The sequence below is a fragment of the Phalacrocorax carbo genome, chromosome 1 (genome assembly GCF_963921805.1).
Source record: "Phalacrocorax carbo chromosome 1, bPhaCar2.1, whole genome shotgun sequence".
NCBI lineage: Eukaryota > Metazoa > Chordata > Aves > Suliformes > Phalacrocoracidae > Phalacrocorax > Phalacrocorax carbo.
Genome location: NC_087513.1, coordinates 58,772,667 through 58,792,891, shown reverse-complemented (window position 1 = coordinate 58,792,891; position 20,225 = coordinate 58,772,667). Strand labels below are relative to the sequence as shown.

The following is a 20,225-nucleotide window of genomic DNA, read 5'->3' as shown; positions in this document are numbered from 1 at the left end:
AACCAGGGTGTGCATGCTATATTCTGGAGGTGGTGGGGAGGGGAAAGCCCAGCCTAATGAGCCTAAAAGCCAGCTGTCCTGCGCCCCATCTTGCTGATGAGGCCACAAGTGGCTCTTCTGGAAGTTGCCTGAAGCTTAAGGGTCATGGCTTCATCTCTGAGCTGCTCCCCCTCCCACAGCCAGTTCTCCAGCAGGACTTCACTGTGCCACAGGACCCCACGCTCCTCACCTACGAAGGGCTTAGATCAAACAGAGCATGCAAAGCACTCTCTCTGAAGAGCACAGCCTAAGAGCCATGGGTTTCTGCCTTACCAACTGCATGAGGGTTTCATGTGGCAAATACCGGTAAATCCTGCGGAGTGGCACAGCTGCAGACTTATATCATGAGTCCGTTTTTACCATGCTTACAGCTTCCTGGAATATCCTCCTTTTTTAATCTCCAAAGCATCCTTGTCCCAGCAGATGCTGGAAGTGAAACCTGGGTGGAGAGGCTGGGTTTTCCCACACAGTGCTGGCTCTGGCCTCTGCTGTCACCCCTGCAGCAAGCCCAGAGCAGAACTCAGCTCCCTGGAGAGGAGCCTTCCCCCACCCCTGCCAGAGCATGCAGAGTTTGCACCAAAGGCTCTGTGCTGGGAGCATGGCCCACAGGCGGGCACTTGAACTCAAGAGACCATGAGGGCCCATGAGCTACAGGCCAGTGCAGCTGCCCCACCAGCGCTGCAGACCTGCAAGGACAGGTACCTCCTGTGAGACAGGGCTCTAAGCTGACACGCAAGGGTCTGAGAGCACCTGCAGCTTCCCTCCTGTGAGTCTCAACAGAAAAACAGAGAACAAGGGGGAAAGGCAGAAGGGCCAAATCACAGAATCATAGAATCATAGAACGGTTTGGGTTGGAAGGGACCTTTAGAGATCTAGTCCAACACCCCTGCTGTGAGCAGGGACATTTTCAACTAGATCAGGTTGATCAGAACCCTGTCCAACCTGACCTTGAATGTTTCCAGGGATGGGGTCCTCCACTACCTCTCTGGGCAACCTGTTCCTGTGTTTCACCACCCTCACAGTAAAAAAATTTTTCCTTATATCCAGTCTAAATCTACCCTCCTTAGTTTAAAACCATCACCCCTTGTCCTGTCACAACAGGCCTTGCTAAAGAGGTTGCCCCCATATTTCCTATAGTCCCTGTTTAAGTACTGGAAGGTCACAATAAGGTCTCCCTGCAGCCTCCTCCAGGCTGAAAACCCCCAAATCCCTCAGCCTGTCTTAACAGGAGAGGTGCTCCAGCCCTTTGATCATTTTTGTGGCCCTCCTCTGGACCATATAAATATAAATAAATGCTAGGCTTCCCCTCCTGGAGCACCTGCAGGAGAGGAAGCAAGAGCAGATGCATGATGGAGCCCAGGCTGGTGGGTTTTGCAACTGTGGGGCCAGAAGGGCCTCCAGAGCAAGGGGCCAGATGCCCAAACCCTCTTGCAAGTGCCTGGACTTGGGCTGCCTGGCTCTGCAGGGAAGGGAGGGCTTCTGGTGACCAGTCAGCATTTGCAAGGGACACCAGCCTGTTCACACCAGTGATGTTTTGGACACTGGTTTGTGCCTCAGTGAGCACTTGAAGCTCTTGGGGCCTCCAGCACCCTTGCTGCATTGCCTGCGGCTTCCCTTGAAAGAGAAATTAAGTCACCCCTGAATATATACCCCAAGCATGGGGAGTTCAAGCTCCTTCTTGCTGCCCCTGTAATGCCCTGAGCCTTTCTTCACCCTCAACATGTTTTCTCCCTCCCCCAGACAGCCAGCACAGGAGCTGGCAAAGCCGAGAGGAGACCAATCCCGAGGAAGACTTGAGCACAGGGGAATTGGCTCGCTGCTATTTTCATCACGGTGCAAAGAGTGGGGAAGGGTTTTTGGTGGCTGCCAAGTGTGGTCAGTTCAAAGCAACCACCAACAGGTGAAAATTCAGAGTGCTGCCCGTGGCCCTCTGGGCAAGCCTGTCCCCTCCCCACCATGCAGCCAGCCATGGTCGCTATGCTCTTTACTGCAGGCCACCAGTGCACAGACTTACCCTACAGGGATGACGTCTCTTTTTTTCAAGCAACTGAAAATATGAAGAATGGGGATGAGGGCATGGAATCTTTCCATGCCCAAGTTAGTACCATCGCACTTGCTATAGATTATACCTATAACAGCTTGACTAATTTTGCAAGGTTTCTTTTGAGGAAGAACTTGGAAAAAGAACCTGCCAGGTGTGCAAGGGATCATTTTAAGTAGAGGCCAGGAGTTTTGCATTGGCAAAAACTGCTTTATGATTGTCAAAAAAATAAAATTACATCACTCCAAAGAATTCCTTTAAATGCCTTTCCCTTTTTACAAGTGTTTTCTAATGCTGCTATTTTAAAAAGAAATAATGCTGCCTTCTCACTTCTGACCACCAGATGGCTGTGGTCCCTCGCACTCAGCCTGAGCTCCACCAACTGCAGAGGACAAGCTCTTGCTTCACAGTGACGTGCTTAGCAGGCTATGCAACCGCTGGAAACAAAACAAAACAAAGTTTTTTCCTTATTCTAATCGTTATGCTGCAACCATTAGCCCAGTGCGGATTCACACGGCGACTGCTCCAGAGCATGCATTCAGGGGTTGTGACTGCATTGGGGTCAGGAAGGAGCACTTGCACTGTGCCTGAGCATCCATTAATAACCACACTAGGAACAGGAGCCACACCTGGACAGATATTTTGAATGACCCAGATCAGTTGTTTCTATGTAAGCTAAAGAAAGGCATAATGTCATTGTACCAGGTCAGAGTTGCTCCATGTTTCTAAAAATCAAATATATGCTAAAAGTTGATGAGAATTTCCATAATGTTTGGGTTTTGTGGTTCTTGGCATACAGAATCACAGAATCACAGAATGGTAGGGGTTGGAAGGGACCTCTGGAGGTCATCTTGTCCAACCCGCCTGCTTGAGCAGGGACACCTAGAGCAGGGGGCACAGGACTGCATCCAGGCGAGTTTTGAACGTTTCCAGGGAAGGAGACTCCACAACCTCTCTGGGCAGCCTGTTCCACTGCTCTGTCACCCTCACAGGAAAGGTATTTCTCATGTTTAAGTGGAATTTCCTGTGTTCCGATTTGTGCCTATTGCCCCTTGTCCTGTTGTTGGGCACCACTGACAAGAGTCTGGTTCCATCCTCTTGACACCCACCCTTCAGATATTTATAAGTATTGATGAGATCCCCCCTCAGTCTTCTCTTCTCCAGGCTGAACAAACCCAGGTCTCTCAGTCTTTCCTCATAAGGGAGATGATCCCATCCCTGGATCATCTTGGTAGCTCTTTGCTGGACTTGCTCAAGAAGTTATCTGTCCTTCTTAAACTGGGGAGCCCAGAACTGGACACAGCACTCCAGATATGGCCTCACTAGGGTGGAGTAGAGGGGGAGGATAACCTCCCTCGACCTGCTGGCCACACTCCTTTTTATGCACCCCAGGATACCGTTGGCCTTCTTGGCCACAAGGGCACAGTGCTGGCTCAGGGTCAGCCTGCTGTCCACCAGCGCTCCCAGGGCCTTCTCAGCAGAGCCACTTTCCAGCAGATCAGCCCCCAGCCTGTACTGGTGCATGGGGTTGTTCCTCCCCAGGTGCAGGACCTTGCACTTGCTTTTGTTGAATTTCATGAGGTTCCCCTCAGCCCAGCTCTCCAGCCTGTCCAGATCTCATTGGATGGTAGCACAGCCTTCTGGTGTATCAGCCACTCCTCCCAGCTTGGTATCATCAGCGAACTTGCTGAGGTTACAGTCTGTCCCTTTGTCCAGGCCATTGATTAGTATGTTGAACAGGACTGGACCCAGCACAGACCCCTGGGGAACACCACTAGTTATGGGCCTCCAACCAGACTCTGCCCCATTGATCACAGCCCTCTGGCTCTGTCAGTTCTTTACGCACCTCACTGTCCTCTCATCTAACCCACACTTCCTTAGGTTGTCTATAAGGGTGCTATGGGAGACAACGTCAAATACCTTACCAAAGTCAAGATAGACAACATCCACTGCTCTCCCTTTGTCGACACAGCCAGTCACACCATAATAGAAGGCTATATCAGCATTGCATTTGTAGAGGCAAAAAAATACATGCTTCTCTTTCACCTAGTACTAACCTCCAAATAGTAAATGATTTTTTTTTTTTAAAAAAGAGCAATTAACAAAAATATATCCTGATTTCCCATAACATCATCTCACAGATCAGCACGGAAGTATCCCATGCTAGAACACTGGGAAAGCTGTTCTCCATCCCATAGGACTTTCATGTTGCTCTGCCATGTCAAAACTTCCTCAAAGCTTATTTTGTATAATAAAATTCCCCCTTCCTTCACAAAACAAGAACAAAGCCACTTCTGCTTCCCTTCAGATCACTCTTAGTGGTGCTGCTTAGGGCAGATGGAGATGCTGGAAAGGGGTGTATGGCAGGGACCCAGTGGATAGCAGAGAGGGGAATTGTGAGGAAGGAAAACATTCCTGTAGGTGACTCATTTTTATCTGTGTGGGGGCATAAGCAAATGGAAGCACAAGAAGAGAGGAAAGAGACAAAAAAGAAAAAGGAAGCAGGATAGGTAAGTGTGCAAATACATGAGAGGAAAAGTAGGTGCCTCAATGCTCGTGAGCAAGGAAATTAAGATGGCTGGGTGAACAAGTGTCCCCTTTCTTTGTCAGTGACTGGTGAGACCTGAGCGAGGGAACGGGGACTTAGGGGCACAGGTTCACAAGCAAATCTTCCTCTTCCTTATCTGCCATTGTCCTTGCAAAATCTTGTGTGTGTGAGGGTGCACGGGAACCGCAGTGGGTTCAGACTGCGGGAGCGAGCAGATTCACTTCCCCCTCCCAGCAGGGTCACCAGAGGTCAGGGGCATGGAGACGGGTGAGGGGGCATAGGATCGCTCCCCGTGGGCAGGAGAAGTTTGCTGCAGCGCTGTCTCCATCAGTGTTTCTGTGGGGGCTGGACCTTGGTCCTTGCCGGGAGCCCCTGGCTGGGTGGCACAGAAGTGTTTTGCTCTGCAACAGCGAGGCTGGGGCACAGCCCTGGCAAGGAGAGCCCTGGGGACGCAGGCTCTGCAGCAGGCCTTTTCTCTGTGGGCATCAGTAATTCCCTCCCAGCGCTGAAAAGCTGCATGTGCCAGCTTTCAGGTGCTGTGTTTTCCTGGCCAATCTTGGCAAAAAAGTGTGGATCAGGCACAAGGTGAATTTGACAGCGGGGTGAGGCGAGGACATGGCTTTCCTGCAGCTTTAGGGGAGGCTCTTTCTCCCACACAGAGCAGCAGGAAAATCTGTGTTTAGAAAAATTGCTGTGAGGCATTTCAGTGGTATTTTTAGTTCCCTGACAAAAATAAAAAAAAAAAAGGCCTTAAATACCAGGCCAGTCTCAGTGGGAGATAGGTGCCAATTTCTCTGAGCTTCTTTGTACAATTTCAGTCCAAATAGAGGAAAAAAAAAAAGCCAGGGTGTGGGCAATCTGCTTCCAGCAGTGCCCCTCTGCCTGTCCCCATTGCCTCCAGGCAGGGACACGTTCTGTGCACTGATTCACACCATCAACCACCAGCTCCAGCAGAGCAATAAGGGGGTGGCTCACGCCGTGCCAAGCACCTGTGGTCCCTCTCACCTCTGCCAGACCACACCTGGCAGCTGAAAAATTTAATTCAAATCCTGTATTGCTCAGGTGCTCTTGTTAATGATTATTTAGCCTAACAGCCTCAGTCATGGTCCCAAGGTCCTGCTGGGCTAGGCACTGCATGGGGAAAGGGGGTCTCAGCCACACAGAGCTGACAGTCCCAGCTCCCTGGTGCCCGGGATGCCAGGGAAGACCTCCGCAAAAAGTGGGATGTTCTTGCTCTTTTACACTAGCAGCTGCGGTCTGTGAGCACCGCGGTGCATGGGGGTCTCCAACACTGAGCCCACCCTGCCTCTAAATGAAGGGCTTTGAAGAAATATCTGCCTGTGATAACCCCTCTTTTCTTATTCCTCCTTGTTAGCATGTAGCATCATACTTTCAAAACAAAGCTCTTTCAAATAGCAGCTAGGTCAGGTAAATTCAGTCTTGCCTGCCTGCCCTGGAACAATCTTCTGTAATAAGTGAAGAAAAATGGAGGGTGAAGGGCAGGACACAGGCTATGCCACAGGCACCCTCTATGGCCTTTAGTAAGTTGCTTAAATTCAGCACACCCTGCACACCAGCCTCTAAAATAAACTCCTCACACCCCGTATCTCCTGGGTTTGGTGTTTTCAACCAGCACAGGCAAAGTCAGGCACCCATCCAGCACCCCAGAAAGCAGCGTTCCCGTGCCTCGATTCCCCCTGTATGGAGTGGAGACTGTCCCGGTCCCAGGGCAGATGCCTACAGGATCCTCCATGACCCCAGGTCAGCAAGGTGGGCAGCTTTCCTGGCATGGGACACCCGCTTTTCTAACCTTTCCCACCCCCCCAACCCCCCCCCATACAGCTGCAGAGCACTGGGAAGCACAGCTGGAGGGGGAGTATTTTGCCACTGCCAGTGATGCCACATGTCCCGCAGGGACTCCCCACTCTTGCATGAGCCCCAAAACCCCACAGCCTGCCTTCCACTAATGCTGACTCGCCCTTTCCCCAGCGTGGGCGTCCTGCTGAATCAGGGTCATGCTGGGCCACCCCGTATTGCTGAGTAAAGGTTTCGGGCTGTGGCGGAGCGGCTCTTTTGCTGAGTCACGGTGGAGCAGGGTCCATGTGAGGCTGTTTATTAAGGGGCGGTTTCCTGCGCACCGCCCTGAGATTGCAGCTGCTGCTCTTGGCCCCAGTCCCACTTCTCGGGACAATCGGAGAACTCTCCAGAAACAGCCCCGGCTGCCCATGGTCTGTCAGCTGCGCAGCCCCACGCAGGAGGTGGACACACGTCTCCCTGTACCCCAGGGGCAGGGAACCGTGGACAGGTGGTTTGGAAACCTTGGTGGGATGGGGTGGGGTGTTGTCTGGGTCTCACACTCTTTGCAGAATTTGATTTCCAGCTCCATCTCCTCCCCTCCTCTGAGAAAGGGGTGTGAGCTGTGGCACAGGGTCCTCCTTGTTACATATGTGTGATTTTCTAACCCAGATTTTCACAGTTTGTCCCGTCTCGCAGTCAGGGCACACTTTGTTTTACATGGTTGTAGCACTGAAACAAAGGAGGTGGCACAGTCTGAAACATTTGCACAAATGGGGTTTTTATTTGCTAACTGCCCTACTTCCTTCCACACCTCCCTTTTGCTCCCAAAGCAAATCCCCAGCAGCACCGAGACCCTGAGGAGTGTGGTGGGCTCTGTGTGCCCTCCCCCAACATTTCAGTGTAGCCATAACCTGGAGACCTGCTTCACATTCAGGTCACTGCCTGACCCTGGGTCGCTGGTCGCAAAGCAGACATGTGCCTTGCAGGGTGCTTGCTCTGTTCTCCCTCCTGCTCCCTGCTCTTTTCCCAGCCAGCTCAGAGCTCTCTGCTTGCTCGTAGCTATGTGCTAGAGACACCCATACGCTGCAGCACATATATATCCATAAATCTATAAAAATATGTATTATAATCTGCGTGTCCTATTTTTGTCATGCACGTTCATTTATGCCTGAGACACCTCCCTGTACCTCCCTCTCCCTCCACGTTGGTCCCTGGGGTTCTCATGTGCGGGGTTTGCCCAGCACAGCCGTGTCTATAAGACCCTCCCAAAGGTACCAGCAATGCCAGTCTGGAGGACAGCTGCAGTGCCTGCGCTCCCCGTGGGGCTTTCCAGGCCGTTGCACTCCCGACCTCCCTTTTTTCACCTATATCTTTGATCTAGACTTGGATTGTTTGATCCTTTCGGCTGCAAGCACAGTCAGTTCTGCCAGGGACAGGCTGGGCTGGGCAATCTCCCTTTGATAAATACAGATTAACCCACAGAGTATCCTTGTATACTCCAGCACTGATTCCCTTCCTCAGCAAGTGATTTTAATCCATTACTGCAACTTTTTGTTTTTGTTTGTTTTTTTTTTCCCCTACCATTACACAGCAAATCCTGGTCACTGAGTCGAGTCAGCCTTCCGGGTGCAAACCAGGAGACTGCATTTTGCTGTGTCATGGTGCATTTTGCTGTGTCACAGTCCAAGACAACCCATTAACCCCTCCGAGCACGGAAGGCTGGTTTTCACTGGGTGGTTCCTCCCTTGCTCAGCCGAGCCAAGCCGAGCTGCCAGGAGCTGCATGCCAGACCCCAGCGTGGAACAGCGCTTCCCACACGGGTTCAGGAGAGCTGACTTGGCACTCCGTGTCTGCCTGTGTCACCAGACATTTCTGACCATAAATCTATTGACAGAACATGCTGTTAAGTCTATAAAGAGAAGAGAATCGCCCACTTCCCTGTCCCTGATGAAAACACCGACCCTCAATAACTTTGTGTTGTTAACCATTCATCTAACCCACCTCTTGATTAAGCATTTTCTCTGTGCAGATGGAGGCTTTTAAGCCAAGCAGGAACCATACAAATATCTTGGCTGAGACTACTTGATTCATCTTTGCTAGAAATCTCCTGGGCAGTTTCACTGGTGCCCATGCACATTGCCCCCACAGCGAGTAGCTGCGGCACCACCCTGCTGCTGCTCGCTGGAAGAGTAGGAGATGACAGGACTTCTGGCAGGCACAGGGGAGACCACCAGTCTGATACTTTGATGAGGTCCAAGCAAAATGTCCCGGTGACCTGGATGCGGGCTGACCTCTGCTTTTCTGTGGCCCACTACATCCAGAGCGAGTTGCTCTGGGGGACAGTTTGTTCTTCCCACTAAAAGTACACACCTCCTTCCCCGTGCATTGCTCTCAAGTGTCTGTTGACTTTCCAAGATCTCTTCGAGGAAAGGACAGTCCCTCACAAATCTCTGCCAGCACATTGGCACACTCGGTGTCATTAACCTTCCACACACCACATCGCAACAGCACAGCAGAAGCAATACGAGTCCTCGCTGCTGAGCACTGGATGGGACCAGAAACACCCCAGGCCAGCAACTGCAAACATGATGACACCCCACTTTCAGTTCTCCTTCCATCTTGCTGCAGGACATTTGGGCCTTTCCAGAGAGCTGGGCCCAGTCTCACAGCTGCTCCATTACAAGTAAGCCTAATCAGATAGAGATCAGACAGCATCAATCAGTTATGGGGCACAGCTTGCTTGCCTGCACCTGTGGAAAGCTCACAGCAGAGGTGAGCTGCAGTAGGGACCTTCTCTCTTGTGTCCAACCAAGAGAAGGTAATGCTCCAAGATCTAGAAGGAGGTAAATTGGCTCCATGTCCTGGGGCAGTGTGATTATGAGCCATGATTTATTCCTGGGAAGAAGTATCCTTCCCAGAATGGCAACGACATGACTAGACACACTCTCTTTCTTCCCCTCAGTCTCACATCCACATCTGCCTCAACCCTGGATGAAAAGGAAGGAGGAGGACCTTTTGGATACATCCTTCATAGTGCCTCCAAGCATGCAGCCTCTTGGAAGCAGGCAGGCAGGCAGGGGACAAAAGCACTGTCCTGAAAGCAACCAGAAAGTCCTTGGGGAGGAACTGGGTGCATTACCAGAGCTGCAGAACAGAGATGAAAGGAGTGGCAGGGCTTGAAGGTTGGATTTTTTTTTCATATTATTTCATAAAATGAATAATATTATTCATTTTCATATTCTCATATATTTCCTACTTCCCTCCACCAGAACTACAAGTTCAATCTGTGTTCCAGCTTCCTGTGTCAGAATAGGACTCACTGAAAAGGATAGAAAAAATATGAGGTTTAAGGAGCGATGCCAGAGGGAAATGCTCATTTCAGGGCCATCCCTGTGGCAAAATGGCATCACTGTTTTCAGGAGGGACTGGCCATGCATCCCTCTGCTCCCATGGACTCTGCACAGGAGTCCACTCTTGGGATATCTGGGGCCTTGTAATGCTTGCTTCAAGATTCACACATACTGAGATATATTTATTTTACCTTACAGAAAAACAAGCAAGCCAGAAGCAAGTTGTCTGCAATGGCATGGGGATAAGAGTGGAATGTGACAGCTTTTTTGCTAGCGTGCGCTGTTGCTTTAAAAGACAAAAGCAAGACAGGAAAAGTCTGGCTGAGTCAGGGTGGAAACGCTGAGTAATCCTTCCTGAGAACTACACTGCGTGCCAGATGTCTGCTAAAGTCAGAAAACAAGCGTGGAAGGATATTTCCTCCAACAAAGCTTTCTAACCTAAAACACCAAACCCAGTTGTGGCCAGGTGTAGGTGCAGTGACAAGGAGACACGCAAGGCACACGGCTTGGATGGCAACACCCACCAGCAAAGCCACAGAGTGGACTTGCTGGAGGGGACAGACAGACAGAACATGCCACAGTCCTTCCCCCTCCTCCCCAGGCTCTGTGTCCCTACCACCCCACACACGACTGCAGTATGGGGCTTTCTCACCCCCACAGCGGCAGGGGAATGCTGGCTCTAAGTGCCCTGCTCTTTGGGTTGAAAGCAAAATTTGTGGTTTTCCAAAGTACAGCTGGCCAATACATCGTCCATCGGGGCTAGTCCTTCTTCCAGCACAGCTACAGTTGGAAAAGAAGGGCCCCGCTTCATCTGTTGGCTGCCCCACTGACCACTTCACCAGAGAAAACAGCAGAGCCACTAGCTACAGGCCAAAGCACCTTGTCCAACCCTCTTTTCCCCAAAAATAGAAATTATTTCCCTTTGAAAGTCTCTGCAGACTTCCTCAGTTTCCCCCAAGTCTTGTATGACATCTTTTCAGTCCACCAGCCACCCCAGCCTTCTGGGTATTTAGGAGATGGAGTGCTATTCTCCTAAATCGCCCTGCACAGAGCTGTGGTAACGGCAGGGGCCAGCTGCCACACAAATCAGACAGCATTTTTTTACCATGCACAAGGGAGCATGCAAAGGACTTCTCTGTGCATAAGCACAAGCACACCTGTGCTGGTCCTGTGCAAAGTGACAAGGTTTATTCACCAGCGCCCAGCACTGTGCAAGGGCAGTTCTGGCATTTGCAGACCAGAGCTGGCGCATGCACGTGCCACAGCAGCTGGATTACCCCGGCTGCCCCCAGGGTCCCTCCTGTGCTCCCTGCTGTGAGGGGGGTGCTCCTAACCTGTAGTGCTGAGCTCCCCGTCCCGTGGCCCACAAGTACCGTGTTACCTGAAAGGCTCTCTGAAGGTGTGCACAGCCATGGGAAATAAGATGTTTATACCTGAGTCGTGCTAGGGCAGATGAGGATGGGGGTTGTCCCCAGGTAGGGTGCAGCGGGGACACAGACCAGGGTGTAGGGAGAGGGGGCTGCCCACCCTGCCCCAGGCATTAGCTCTGTAAATCCACCCCTCCTTGTCCAACACCGCTGCCCCCAGCACAATGAGCACCTCTTGCAGCACCTGGGCTCTGCCTGCCATGGGTGCTGCTCTGAAAGGGTTACCGAGCCAGGCATACTTGAAGGAGAAGTTGCTGGATATCCTCTTCTTTGTGCTTAGTTATCAAGACGCATCAGGTTACTTCCTTCTGGTCCTTTGGGGCTGCAGGGAAGAAGAGGGTGACAGCCACGCTGGAAAGGGAAGTGCAGTTGTGTTGCAAGAAGTTTGTGCTCACACTGAGGTCAGCAGTTCGGCTGCTCACGTGGCCTGGCACTATAAAACTGGATGCGAGAGCTGGGCTGCCCAGCTCAGAGCCTCGCTGTCCTGGGAGCAGAAGGGAAGGAGGAAAGCACGAGCAAGAAAAAACATCAGGGAAGCAAGGAGTGAAACGAAGTGGAGAAACATGGAAACTTCCCAGACACACAACTCCGAGAGGTGAGAGTGGGACGGGAACAAGAGCGAAAATTTTTGCCGGAAGAGTATCATGTTTCTCCCCTTGCTTTTAGGCATGCTGTTCCTGTTTCTGCTCTGCAGGGAATGGCATGCTTCTGCTTTCACCTCTGGATGGAGTCTGTCAGTCTTCCTCACTCAGGACAGCATTGGGGATGCTGGCACTCCTCTGTTCCCATCCGTGGCTCTCGGGAATGCTCTGCTCCTTTTCCTGCCATCCCATTTTCACCCTTTTTTCCTAGAGAGCTAAGATCCGTTTTGCCAGAGGAAAGCGACAGCACTGACATCTCTTTTGCTGCTCTTCCCCAGCATGTCCAAGGACCTGTCAGAACTGATGAAGGAAGCTACCAAGGAAGTGCACGAGCAGGCGGAGAACACACCATTCATGAGTAATTTCCAGAAGGGGCAGGTGTCGCTCCAGGAGTTTAAGGTATTTCATAGCAGCGTTTCTTGGCGATGGGATTTCCTTGCCAGGAAATACTCTATTTGATCAGATAGGCTGCACAGGGACTAAACGGGGGAGGATGGGGACCGCACAAGGAAGGAGGTCCTTTGCATTACAGCTGTCTGGTATCAGCACCTCCCATACGAAACATGCTTTTCACCAAACTCCAGCACCCTTAGTTCTTACCAGCTCCTCTTGCAGAAGGCAGGGCAGGACTGCACACATCAGGATGTGCAGCCAAGCTGAAGCAGGATAAAAAGACAAAGAGGTTGATGGGATTAATGCAATTGCTTTTCTCTTTCTTTATACATGCCTGCATGTTAATTATTGGCAATGATAGTTAATGGAAATATGACTATGTGCAGATACTTGAGTGGCTGAAATGCCAAAAAGAGGGAGAATACTAAATTTACAGCACTCTAAGCAGCTAGAGGTAGAAATAATGATGGAATAGTGAGAAAGTGAGGGCGTGGGATCACCTCTGGCACTCAGTTTTGCAATGTTTCAGTTGCGACTTGGGTTATACCAGAGCTGAGATCACGAACAATAATAACTGAAAGGCAGGCTGAGTTTGAGCAAGCCACGTCTGTTGCTAAGAGGCCTGTTGCTTTTCTTAAGATAAAAGAGAAACATTTGCAGTTATTAGTCTGCACCTAACCTGGCTAGATACGCAATTCCTGGGATCTGAGCCACATAACAAAGCCATGAGCAAAAACAAACCTCGCACCTGGGCCAGAAATTCCTGGGAGGCTATAGGATGTGACGCATGGGCTTGCAAATAACAGCTAGTGATCCAACCTGTGGTTTAATTACTCTGTTGTTGAATTGTTCCTTGGCAAATAAATCGACAAGAGTAGGAAAAAGACTACTTATCTCTGACAGGTCACATTCAGGATACTTAGTCAAGCACAAATTTAATCTCAGGTGCTGAATTCCTGCTGTTAGAGATGCAGCATTGGTTAGGCAGTGAACTTTGAGACAGACAACAACATAAAAAGTCAGGCCTTCAGGAATACAGCTCAGTATCTTAGAAGATATTTACATGCTGTCAGGGGGAGTCAGATGTGGCGTGGGTTTTAAAAAATAATGACAGTTTTCAAAAGCCATATTTTCCATTTAGGCACCACCCACCTCTGAAAACAGCCAGTCAAATTATATTTTCTTAATTTCTTAGGCAATGTTCCCGTATTTTGTTTCTTTTCCAGTAAGCTGAGTAACAGGTTGTTGTTTGAAACCTTCTATTTTTGTTTACTCTCTTGGCAAACCTATGTATCTACCCTGACACGTGACTCCCCAGAATCTTTGTTTCCACAACGAAGCGACTACCGTTTTGCTTGTCAAAGTCCAATTTGCTGGCACAGTGGCAAAAAGTTGAAAGAGCACCTCTTTTATGGCAGAACTGATTGCTTTGTGGGAGAGTAAACTGCTTTCTCTCCTGTCATGAGTGTAATTTACCCCCCAACCGCAACCCTGACTCACCTTTGATGCTGATAAGGAATTCCAGTGTAAGGAAGGAGTGGTGTAAATGTGTACACAGCTCCTGAAAACAGAAAGCCCAGGGAAGGAAAGAACACAGCTAGATTGTCTTGCACCATGTGGAAAAGCTGGCAGATAGAAGAAAGTATCGCGTAAGCTGGAAAAACAACAATAACAATGGTTTCAAAATAGAGAGGAGAACACATAGCCTCGCAGTACTCTCTCACAAAGGCATCTTTCAGAGGCAGGCTGTGCTTCCAGCCCCCTTTTATCTTGTCTCCTCGGGGCAACCAAGGAGGCAACCCCACTTGAGAGTCTGAATGAGGAGAGCGGTGGTGCCTCAGTTACCAGGATGGTGGGATGCCATCAGGACAAATATGCTGAAAAATAAACAGGGTGTGTCATCATCTCACAAGGCCCCGCAAAGGGAAGCCACATATTGAAGCATTCATATTTGAACAATGCACCAGAAAATAATCCTTTGGGAATATGCTCTCTATTGACGAAGGGGATGAGGAGAATAGACCAGGCATGATTTAATAGGGCTCCAGTTTCCATTACATCAAGCTGCAAGACCTTTAACTTGAAAGTGAAGGCAGCAGCTTTTAAGGGCAGGTAAGACCAATATCTGCTGGAAAGGGCTTAGGGCTGCCTCCAGCAGAAGGGGAAGGGCTAAACTGCACCTTGCAATTCTGTTTTCCACATGGGAAACCTGCAACATCACATATGTGCATGACATACTGGGTGTGCCCATAAGTAACTTTTTCGTTAGTAGGATTTGTCCCCAAAACCTGAAGAAGACAGACAGATGCACCTGTAGCTCATGCCCTTCCTTCTCTTTCAGCTGGTTACAGCATCCCTGTACTTCGTCTACTCTGCTCTGGAGGAAGAGATTGAACGTAACAAGGACAATCCAGTTTATGCCCCTGTGTATTTTCCGGCGGAGCTGCACCGGAAAGCTGCCTTGGAGAAAGACTTGGAGTACTTCTACGGCAGCAGCTGGAGGGAAGAGATCCCCTGTCCTGAGGCTACTCAGAAATATGCTGAGAGGCTTCACTATGTAGGCAAGAACCAGCCAGAGCTCCTGGTAGCCCATGCCTACACTCGGTATTTGGGAGACCTGTCTGGGGGGCAGGTGCTGAAGAAAATTGCCCAAAAGTCCCTCCAGCTGCCCAGCACTGGAGAAGGGCTGGCTTTCTTCACCTTCGATGGAGTGTCCAATGCCACCAAGTTCAAGCAGCTCTATCGCTCCCGCATGAATGCCCTCGAGATGGATCTTTCCACTAAGAAAAGAGTCTTGGAGGAGGCCAAGAAAGCATTCCTGCTAAATATACAGGTAACAACCTGCCTGCCCACACCCTCTCTGAAACAAGATAATAACTACAGAGGAAAGGCAAAGCCGGTATTTCTGCTGTGGAGCTTGTAGGAAGTTGTGGATTAGGGCAAGCTAGTCAGGGTTGGAAGGCTACACTTGTCCAACCTGGGAGCCTAATAAAAGGTTGGTCTCTGAAAAGTTATTCTAATAGTACAGCTCCACAGGCCCTCTGTGGATGCTGACTAGACGCACAGGCACCTTGTTTTCCTTCCCATCATGAGATGGGCAATAGCCTTCTCCTGAGCTGCAAGCTTCAGAGAGAACTTGTAAAGAAACAAGGAGTTTGAAATATATGCGCTTGACCCCAAAGGCAGATTATGTTCTGTGTAAAAAGTGCCAGGAGACCTGGACTGAAGGCTTGTGTCTTCCTCTACTTCCTAAAGTGCCTGGGGCAGGGGCAAGGGGTCCAGTGAAAGAAGAGGCAGACGCGTAATGAGACAGTGTTTTCTCTTCTCAGATGTTTGAGGCGCTGCAGGAGCTGGTGTCTAAGGGCCAGAAGAATGGTCACCCTGTGCAGCCAAAGGCAGAGGTTCGCGCAAGGAACGTTAACAAACCACATGATCACGGTAAGACACTTTTAAGGGCAGGTGTTTAACATTGCCCCTTGTGGTTTTGTTCTCCTCCCTTCCTCTGTTCTTGTTTGTAAAAGCCACTGAGGAATGAGCATGAGGTGTTTGCCCCGTCTCTTCTCCAGCCATCAGTAGGTAGTGCAAGATGTGGCACCGGTGCGTGCAAAGCTGCTTCTAGACATGACAGAGCACATGACATGTGGGGTCTCCAAAAATAGTGTCAATGAGGGAGTTTTACAAGAAGAGATTCCCCTCTCCTTCTCCTCAGTTTCAACAGGTGTGAGGTTCATTAGCCACATGAGTTTTGTCCACAAGAAAAACTGGCCTTGAGTTCACAGAAGCAAAGGCTGCAATTTTGGGCCCAGATCAGCTGTGACGCCGCGATGCTGCAGAAGTGTCTTCCAGACACGCAGCCCTATCCTACACGGGCTGTGCTTATGGACTAAATCTCCCTCTGGTCATTTTCCTGCCTTTCAGAAGAATTTACTGAAAACACTTCTTGAAAGTGTGCTGGGTTTATATTGAGCATTGTTCTGGACGGTGAAACGTAACCAGCTGGGAAGTGGGGGTGCACAGGCTACCCAGCAGCTTTGTAAAACTGAAAAAGCTCCATCTACTGGCAAAAACTGATCCTGACCGGGGCAAAGCCCGAGCAGCAGCTGCAGGCAAAGCAATTCTTTTTCAAGGAAGTCAGGCTTGTGAGGGAACGAGGAGCGGGCTCAGATATTTACAGAGGAGAGTGGTTTCCCTGATGACATGTGATTCAAATAAAAAAGCTCTTATGACCTACCCATTCTGAAACTGAAAGGGAGATTTTTCGGTGCGTACGGCATTGAACCACAGTTTTCCTGTGGCAAAGAATGAAAAGCAAACCTTATCTTGTGCATCTCAGGACAATGAAGCTTAAAGCAACTTCTTTGGGAAAGGCAGTAAAAGTTCTCTGTGAAACATTCCTGCTCCTTTCCCAATACATTCATAAAAGTAGGATTTTCAGAAAAGTTTGGTGTTGGATGAAGAATCCCATCCTAAAGTTGTACTGTGAAAATTATTTGTCTGGAGTGCTAAAGACTACCTTTTAAAGGTTATTTAATGCCTAACCAATTAAATCAATGAGATGTAGGGGACAAAATGCCTTTTGGCTTAAGTATTCGGCTGTCTTCTGCACCCATCAGGGGTTTGATGGAGCTGGGCAGTGCATTTAATAAGCCCATAAGGAGACAAGGGAAGAGGCTGGTACTCACGTCCAGGAAGAGGGGTTGTGAGCCTTCGTGATTCCCAGGCCAAGTCTGCTGCTTCCCTTCTTCACCTACACCGAGAGAGCAGAACCTGCTGCCGCTGTTTCCCTGAGCCCAACCGGGCTCTGAGCTTCTTCCTTCTCCCCTTAGCAACTCCAGCAGGGTCTGCTCCAGCACTGGGGAGAGCAAGCGTGGCATACCAGCAGCTTCTTGTCTCAACCTCTTCTCACTCACCTTTTCTTTTTTCCCTTCCCTATTTGATTTAGGTCCAGCACCTGGGAAAGAAAGTGAGAGGACTAACAGGAGACACACAGACATGATACCCACCACTCCCCTGCTGCGGTGGATCCTGGCACTCAGCTTCCTAGCCACGACAGTTGCCTTGGGCTTATTTGCTATGTGAAAGAGCAGGACCTTCACCTTCTCTTCATGCCTTCCCTCGCCCTGAACTAATCTACCTTCCCCAGTCCTTGTGAGAGAAATTCCCCCTGACTGAGTACTGTGATCTTGGCTCTGCCACTAATATTAGGAAACTCTTCTCCCCAGAAATCAGAGAGAGTGCTGTAAGGGGAGGTCAGGCAAAGTCTCTCCCATGCTTGGTGTAAGCTCTTCTCAGAGACTAACTTTATCACCAAAAACTAAGGGTAGAAAAGGCTAAAAACAATGGCCAAAAATTGACATTGTTTTACAGAGTGCCTGCAAAAATCCTACAGGAACAGAAATGCAGCTTTGACATCTTGTCTTTCCTCAGAAATACGAAGCTCCCCAGAGCTCTGTTTGCTCCATTTTTATACTGCTAGATAATACTGTGATCACTTTTTTCTGTGGAGCCACACGGCTCCTGTGGATTATAGACTGTTTTACATGACACTAGAGGGTCTTTGTTAATTCTTTTTCCAATCATTTTTGGTTTTTTTAAAAAAGCAGAGGACGGTTGTTGAACATAAAATGTCATTCTCTTGTATGGTTATAATTTATACACATAATAAACTTCAATGTAAAGTCTTCAGGCCTGGTGTTTCCTATTATTAAAGCCTTACCTGGGGAGAAAAGAGGTGTCTTTCTTCCTCCCAGTTTTATGTCTTTTGGAGCTGCTGCTTCCAGAGACATTACAATAGACAAAAGTGGGAGAGATCATCAGAGCCAGACTCTGCTCCCACTCAGTGCTAACAATAACCTGTTACAAGCTGGGGCAGGTTTCTTCAGCTCCTACCCACTGGTCTCTATTTCTAGAAATGGCATGAAATCCTGCAAGCAGATAAAATATCTTTAAGGGGTGGAAGCCATATGTAAAAGCTGGTTGCTATTCTATTAAAAGCAAAAGGGAAGGACCCTCAGCTGGTCTAAACCAGGACAGCTCTCCCTGACCACTACCAGCTAAGGGCTCCGCTACCAGCCTTTGCGAGAACTTCAGCATGAATCAGAAAACTGAGTATGTTTTCACCACCCAGAAATGAAATGCACACTAGGTTTTGATCCTATGAGGTAGCTAAATGGGAGACATCAAGCATGCAGCTGCGTGCCCTCACCTAGGTAACAAACCAACCCAACTTACTGCCAGGACTCAGTACTCACAAGGCATTGCTACAGGCAGGCTGAACACATGGCACTGCTGGAGCAGACCATGCACACAGCATTCTTACGCCCCCTTTTGCTAAGGCAGATCTGGAGGTCTGGCTTTGTGGCCAGCCACTGTTATGGCCATAGGCCTTATCTGCTTCAGAGGGTCTTCTAACACAGGAGTCACAGCAGGAGAGGCTGCAGTTCAGGTAAGGCACAGCAGGTACGAACAAGGCCATTATCTATCACCTCAGAGTCCTTTCTTCTCTTTCTTCCAGAAAGCCTCTGTGATCAACCTGTCTCCATGATTCTGCCTGTTCTGGCTGTAACCTTAATCCCAAAGACATGCTTTCCTACTGATCTGTTTTAACGACCAGCACTGAACCTGGTCAAAGAGGAAGAACCAGAAGGCAGGTCCTGCTGAGAATAAGCAGTGGGAAAGAGGGACTGTCATTATTATCAGGCTCTTATCTACCCTATATCCCTTCAAAAATCCCCTTTAGTACTTCTCTATTTGGACCCATTTGCCAACCTCTGGTAGAAAAAATAGTTAATTCTTAAAAAAGATAGTCAGATGTTTGAAAAGCAGCAATATGAGGCTTGATAGGTATTCAAATACAAGAACTTACTGATTCATTCAAATTTATATTAAACTCTACTTATCCAGTCCCTCTAACCCAGCCCAACTAAATCATTATGTTCATTCAACCACGCTGAATAACTAAACATCCCAAACATGCAAACAAACGTCCATGACCTGAGAAATGCACTCTACCACCTCAGCCTCTCTCTGCTGCCCAAAGTAATCGTAACTGTGACCTCAAAGTTAGGAAATCTAGATTCAGACTGACATGACCCCTTCCCTGCTCATGGCCGAAGAGGTATGGTGCTTGAGGTATCTCACAGCCATTGTGCTATCGCACACTAAAGGACTCGGGACTGAGCCTAAAGAAGCGTTCAGCGGTGAAGCCTAAAGCTTCTCTGCAACATATGAGTTGGTTTCTCTGCAACAGTGAGACGGTCTTTATTTTCCACACAGGTTAAAACCTCCCTTGCAAGGCACTATGCTTCCCGGCCTTCTTTTCATTTAGGATGCACACCACCACATTTTGGAAGGGCCAAAACGCTTCCCCAACAACCCATCAGCCTTCCCCCAAAATTCAAAAGTCAGGAGAAGAGCATCCCAGAGAGCATATATCCAGAGACAACAGCCTGTTTGCAGGCCACCAGGACGGCAGCGTGGCCACTGCCATCCCAGTGGGGCCTGGGCCAGACCCCCTGCCTGCCATTTCCCTACAGTACGTCCCATCACACCCACTGGGTTTCCCTTTTGCTCTGACCTCTGTGGCCGTGGTCTAGGGACACCCCACCAGGCCCTGCAGCAACAGGCTCCAGCTGCCCCCAAGGGGACCATAGCAGTAATTTATTTTATTCTCGGTAATTAACGCCACCACCTCCCCGACCTGCAGCCGCCACATTTCCCGCCGCCGAAGGGCAACTACCGCCCTCCCCCCGTCCGCAATGGTTTTACCCGCGCCCCCCTCCGCGCACCGCCGCAATGGTCCCGCCCGGCCGCCATTTCGCCTCCCCCCCCGCCTTTCGCTCCCAGATTTCGCGCCAAACTGCGCCCGGCCGGCAGGCAGCGGAGCGCCCCGGCCAATCAGCGGCAGAGGGGATGACGCGCGCTTCCTCTTGGGGCGGGGCAGGAGGGCGGCCGCGGCCCAACCCGCGGCGGCGCGCTGCGGGCGGGCCA

General features: G+C 49.8%; 1 protein-coding gene across 1 annotated transcript; it reads left to right on the top strand.

The window, feature by feature from the left end:
* Positions 1–11,640: 11,640 nt before the first annotated feature.
* Positions 11,641–17,917, top strand: HMOX1 (heme oxygenase 1). Its single transcript, XM_064455653.1, has 5 exons — positions 11,641–11,797; positions 12,122–12,242; positions 14,578–15,069; positions 15,566–15,674; positions 17,179–17,917. Exons 1-5 carry the CDS (start codon positions 11,766–11,768, stop codon positions 17,313–17,315), a joined length of 891 nt encoding a protein of 296 aa, XP_064311723.1. The 5' UTR covers positions 11,641–11,765; the 3' UTR covers positions 17,316–17,917.
* The last annotated feature ends 2,308 nt before the right edge of the window (positions 17,918–20,225 follow it).